We start from the raw sequence: 6,000 nt of genomic DNA, 5'->3' as shown, positions 1-6,000 counted from the left end.
GAGAGACCTCTCTCCTCTTAGGGACACAGAAAGAGATGGTGACAGAGAACAGAAAACACAGAGACACGTTCACAGACACACATAGAAATAAACACACAAGATATCCTGAAATACAACCAACGCCCCTGCAAAAAAAGGACAAAAAGCAAGGCTACATGACAACCCAGACAAACACAAACAGAAGCTCCATAAAAGCCCCCAAGTATAGAAGCACAGAAAGACTTACAGGATATGCATCAGTAAACACTTTCACTCAAATTGTACTTAATGGGTAGATAGTGTCCATGAGCACGAGGCACCCTGATCAGCCCAGGCCACGCTAAAGTCTAAACTGGAAGATGAGAATCCCCAGGTGCATTTGAAACAAAGCCTCTCTGCGGAACCCCAGGCAGAAACCTTCCTGTGACCAGAGCGAAAATGAAAGCGCTGGAGGGGTCACAGCCTTCCCAGAATCCTGGCCCCATTAACAGCCAAAGGCCAAGGCCACATTGTCCCCTGTATCTGATAAGCCCAAGCCCTCCTCTGCCTGCCTGGGCTGCTCAGGGCCCTTCCTCACTCCACTCTGCCTAGGAGTCCGGGAGACCCCGGACTGGGAAAGGGGAGTGCAGGCAAGCAGACAGAGCTGGTGACTGCTGGAGTTCACATACATTTATTCAATTGACACCAATGGGGAGTCGGGGGGTTGGGGGGAGACAGGTTTTTCTTTTCTTCCACACAGACCATCAGACAGTTTCACAGAGTCTCCCCAAGTGGAGAAGTCTAAATCAATGCACACCCAGTGGACAGAGAATGCAGATAGCAGCCCGCTGTACAGATATTTACACATAATTACAGGACCCCTGCCACAGGATGTGCCCTGGCCGCACCCCCGCCTCTCCAGTCCCTGACCCAGACCCTCCTCTCCCACCCCAACCTCACTGCCTTTAGCTACAATAAATATCCCAGGGCCTGGGACGTAGCAGATCGCTGAGAGGGCTGCTGACCCTGGATGGCTGGACCCAGCCGGCCACGGGAAAGGAGTAGAGTTCCTTCAAAAGCGCCCCAACACAAAAGAGGGAGGATTTTCCTCAATGGAGAGGGATTCCGGGATTGCGCAGGGATTGTGGAGATCCCTCGCTTCACCTGTCCGTTCACCTTCGCCTGTGTAGACATTGCTGTAGGCTTCCAAGAGAACGAAGTTCCTTGGAGAACAGCAAGGAAAAAAAAAAGTTGAATTTTTCTTTTAAGCACAAAGCAGATAATAGGTGTCTTTAAATTATAATATTGGACAATCAGGGCCTCAAAGTTGGGGAAGGAGTGAGGGAGAAGCAGAAAGGGAGACCTCTCTGCGAAGTTGGTGTTTCTGGCGGGATCTGCCGGGCCTGGGCGGGCACCTCTCCGGGAAAGCATTCTTCCGGGGCTGCCGAGAGGCGCAGAGACTGGGGAAAAGCGAAGACTTCCCCCTCCCCCTTTTACTGCTCAAACTGGAATGGGATCATGGCTAGCGACCTCGTCGCAGAGACTCGGGCCTCTGCCTGAGCGACGGAGCCCGCTTCGTCCCAACTATCGGAGAGATTCTGTGCGTGGAGCCTGAAGTGCTAAGTCACGCGCGCCGGCCCAAGGTCTGGAGACTCTTCATAAATAGACTCCCTGAGTTCCGCTGCGACCGCAGGAGCTCTCGGGAGAGACTGAGGAGTGCGGGCTTAAGTGGCCCAGATCCCGACACGGTCAGAAGTGGCAGCCACTGAGGCCTGCTACTTTGCCGGCAAACGGGGGCCCTGAGGACAGGAGCGCGTCCCCGTGGTGCGAGAGGCGGATGTGGCCGGCCACTGGAGCTAGGGCCGGGGTAGTCAGCATGGCCAAGACCTGGGCCTGACCCCCAGGACCCGCCGCCGCCGAGAACGGCGATCCCGGGGAGCCCTCGCCCCCGCCCGGGGGTACTGCCCCGCCGCCACCGTGGCCCATGATGTGGTCTATAGAGAAGGAAGGCCTCTGCCCGGCCCCGGCGCCCCCGCCGCCCGCGTCCGTCTTGAGGCCCTGGCGCAGGAGCGCGGTGCCTGCTGCGGGAGGGCTCAGGGACGCGGGGTAGAAGGCTTTGGCGCAGCCAAGCTCCGCGCCTAGGAAGGCTGGCAGGCCTGAGGGGCCCGGGCCCGATCCTGTGCCCGGCGCAGGGGCCGGAGCCGAGGCTGCGCCCGCGAACACCGAAGCCGTCGGAGGTCCGGGTGGAGGCGCCGCGGCACGGCCTGGGGGTACCGACAGCTGGCAAGGTGCAGCGGCGGCGGCGAAAGCGAAGGCGTGCGGGTGTGGATGCGGGTGCGGAGCCGGGCCCGGCGGGGGTGCGCCGTAGGCCGGGAGCGCTAGCCCGTAGCCGTAGCCGTAGGCGCCGTAAGCCGCGAAGCCCGGCAGGAAGGCGCCGGCGTCCCCCGCCGCCGCAGCCCCGCCGCGCAACAGCAGCTCAGGGTGAGGGTGCGTGTGTGGATGCGGCGGCGGTAGCGGCTGCCGCTTAAAGCGCTTGCGGCGCCGCAGGAAGCTGCCGTTGTCGAACATGTCGGCCGACTCCGGGTCGAGCGTCCAGTAGTTGCCCTTGCCCGGGTTGCCCGGCTCGCGGGGAATCTTGACGAAGCAGTCGTTAAGCGATAGGTTGTGGCGGATGCTGTTCTGCCAGGCGGGGAATTTCTCCCGGTAGTAGGGGAAACGGCCGCTGATGAACTCGCAGATCTCGCTCAGCGTCAGGCGCTTCTTGGGGCTCTGCAGGATGGCCATGGTGATGAGCGCGATGTACGAGTAGGGCGGCTTCACCAGCGGGCTCCGAGTCGCCGCGCCCCCCGACGGCGGTCCGGGCCCGGGCCCCGCCGCGCCCCGGGCCGCCGCCGTGCCTGGCCCTGGGCTTCCCGCTGCGGCCGCCGCCCCTCGGGGCGCTAGAGCGCGGGGCTCGCCGTCCGAGCAGCCGCCGGACTCCTCCTCGTCCTCAGCGGCGTCCCCCTCGGCTTCCTCTGGGGGAGGCTCGGGGCCGTGGGGGAGTAGGTCCCGGGGGGCGCGGGGTCCGGAACGGGCAGGGGGCTCCCCCCCACCGCTGCCGCCGCCGCCGCCCACCACGTCTATATCTGCGTCGGCCTCGGACAGCGCGGCCGGGGAGCTCTCGGAGGACATGATCTCGCAGCAGCAGCTGCCCAGGGTCATGGTGCCGCCGCCGCCACCGCCGCTCTCCGGCTCCGCTCCGGCCGCGGCTCGGGCTCCGCCGCGCTGCCTCTGGGGCGAGTGTGTTTTGCGCGCGGGCGGGGAGGGGGCGGGGGACTGCGGCTGGCAGGGAGGGGTGTCCCCCCAGCTCCGCAGCGCCCCCTCGTGGCCCACTCGGCCGCTCTCACCTCTCGATGAGCACCCGACTGGGGGCGGCTCTCTCCGCTGCCCTGGGAAACCGAGCGGGGGCCTGCGCCCCGGGCGCGGGCGGAAGGAGTTGAGGCCTTCCCTTACACAGCCGGTTTCGGCCCCCAACCGCCCCCCTACCCCGGGAGGGGAGGTCGGTAAATTAGTTCCTCCCGCCTGGCAGCAGCCTAAGGCGGAAGAGCGCGAGCCCGGGGCGGAGCTCCCTGAGCGGGGTGGGGCGGGGGCGGGCGGAGTGCCTCCGCGGAGGGGCCCGGCGGGAACAAACAGCCGCCGCGGCGGGAGTGCGGCTCGGGTGGCTCGAGGCGGGTCCTCCTTTCCCCGCAGATCCCGCAAACTCTCCACTCTCTGGGGCCGTTGCCTTCAGTGCGCTTAGCCCTGGATGTTAAGGTTCACGCAGGCTCCAGCCGGAGCTGGGAGTAGTAGCGACAGTCCCCACCCATCATCTCCCCAAGGCAGCGCCCGGGCCAGCAAGGCCGAAGCGCAGTTGGCGCGCCAGCGGAGCCTGAGACGCCCGGACCAACGCCGCCGGAGGGGGGCCCGAAGGAGCCCGAGCGGCTTCCGGCCCAAGGGCAGTCGCACTTGAGTGATCGCGAGGAGCACACTTGGCATTCTCAGCCTCGGGCCTCGGAGAGGTGAGAGATTCCGGCTGCGCCCCTCTCCTCCCCTCCAAGGCCGGGACCCCGCCACCCATCCCGTCGCCGCGCCGCGTGGCTCCAGACGCGGCAGTGTGTGCGGGGAGACCCGGGGAGCGCTCCGCCTGCCCGTCGCCCGCTTCCTAGAACTTTTCCGGGGCGCTTCGGTTGTATTTCGGGAGCGCGGACCGGTCCATCGCCGAGTTTGCCTGTATCCGACCTTTTTCTGTCTTGGTATCCGTTTGTCTCACTCAAGCCCTGTAACTCTGTGTTTCGCCCTCGGTGAATCTCTGCCTCTGTTTCCTGTGGCAATCCTGCATTTATCTGGATGTCTGTTCGTGGGTCCGAGAATCCCTCGCTCGATTTCGTCGTTTCTCCCACCCCCAGTCGCACTGCAGGGCCACTAGCCCTCCTCCCCACTCCCCCCTTTTCTGGCCGGTCTTGCAGGCTCTACAGACAGGCAGCAGGACCCCCACCGAGACGTCCGTCAATGAACCCTGATCTCAACGGCAAGCCAGTGTTGCCTTCATCTCTCAGGATCCTGTGCACACGGTGTTGGTCCTGTGCCCTTTTTCTCGCCAGCTGGGGTCCTGCCCATAGTCCTCCTGCTCCCCTGGCCTTCCTCCATGAACCCAGCAACCAGTAGCTCCAGCTCACACTGGGCCCATCTCAACCTCTGGGGGTGACAGGGGAGATGGGCACTGGACGTGGTCAAGTACTGAGCCGATGGACGGGCTGCTGCCCCGACAGCGCCCCGCCGTGGTCAAAGCTCGGGCATGCGAGGCGCGAGACCCGGCTGCGCTCAGCTGCCACAGGCTGTAGGACAGTCAGCAACTTACTTCCCCCTCCCAGCCTCAGTTTCCTGCTCTGAGTAGAAGTTAAGAGCCCCTGGCGCCAGGCTGCTGGGATCCCAGTCCTGGTTTCACTACTTACCTGTTCTGTAATATGTTGCTATAATTCTTTGTGTCTTTGTTTCTTCCTCTGTAAAAATGAGGTTAAAAACAGCCACCCCCTGACAAATGTGTAAAAGTAGCCATATCACTCTAGGCTACTTACAAAGGAGGGTATTGAAGGCACTTTGCAGACTCTTGGGGAGAGAGAAAGGGGTTAGGGGTGCTATAGTCTCCCACCTGGATCTCAAACCATGGTCTAGCCCTGGACTGGGTTACTGCTGCTATCTAATCCTCTCCAGTGCTGAATTAGGTCCTCTATAGATAAGTGCTGGGAGTAGGGTGGGAGGGGATTTGCAACCTCTGCAGGCTGTATCTCAGCAGAGTCATGTGAGGGTGGATGAAATCTTCCTTTCACCCAACAGTAGTCTCCAATCTAGTGTATTCCACAGGTGGAGCAACAGAAGCCCGCGGTGGGCGGGTGGGCGGGTGAGGACTCAAGTCTCCTACAACATGATAGAGCATGGCCAGGTGCACCCTTGTCGTGGAATCCTCATGATAGAGTTCTCCATCCTCTCCAGCCATCCGGCTAGGAGCAGAAGAGAGTGGAAGGCAGGTCTGGCTGCTCATATCCCGTGAGAGCAAGTCCACTGGGCACCCCCTTCTGGGACCTCAGACCAAGGGGATCCACCCAGTATGCTGGGTCTGCATAAAAAGACTGTCCTTGGGGAAAAGGAGAGGTCCAGTCCTCAAACCATTGTCAGGAGATTGGACAGGGACTAGCGGCCCTGGAATCAGAATTTCCTAGGTGATAGGTCCCTCCAGGGGGAAAAAAAAAGGCCTTGGAGAGAAGTATTGACATTTTGCATGAGTCCAGATAAACTCACATACCCGGCGGTGCTAGATTTAGCAGATTTATTTTATCTGGCAAACTTACGCACACCCCAAGCTTGCTCATCACTACATGGAGCTCTCTCTGACACTCACCATCCACCACATACACACCAGCTCCAACCCAGCTCAGCTCTGCTAATGTCTAAGTAAATGGAGGGAAGTCAGCATTGACATCATGCTTCTCCATCTCACTTTCTAAATGTCTTCATTTCTAAAACGGC

At 61.5% G+C, this 6,000-nt stretch overlaps 1 protein-coding gene across 1 annotated transcript; it reads right to left on the bottom strand.

Moving 5' to 3' along the window:
* Positions 1 to 633: 633 nt before the first annotated feature.
* FOXD2 (forkhead box D2) lies at positions 634 to 3,582 on the bottom strand. The gene has a single exon (XM_059922141.1). It carries the CDS (start codon positions 3,157 to 3,159, stop codon positions 1,708 to 1,710), a length of 1,452 nt encoding a protein of 483 aa, XP_059778124.1. The 5' UTR covers positions 3,160 to 3,582; the 3' UTR covers positions 634 to 1,707.
* Between the last annotated feature and the right edge of the window lie 2,418 nt (positions 3,583 to 6,000).

This window comes from Balaenoptera ricei, chromosome 1 (genome assembly GCF_028023285.1).
Source record: "Balaenoptera ricei isolate mBalRic1 chromosome 1, mBalRic1.hap2, whole genome shotgun sequence".
NCBI lineage: Eukaryota > Metazoa > Chordata > Mammalia > Artiodactyla > Balaenopteridae > Balaenoptera > Balaenoptera ricei.
Note: the sequence above shows the minus strand (reverse complement) of the source record. Positions and strands in the feature narration are given on the sequence as shown.

Excerpts from the sequence above, each read along its gene's own strand:
- FOXD2 (XM_059922141.1), bottom strand. The coding sequence starts at position 3,159 with ATGACCCTGGGCAGCTGCTGCTGCGAGATCATGTCCTCCGAGAGCTCC.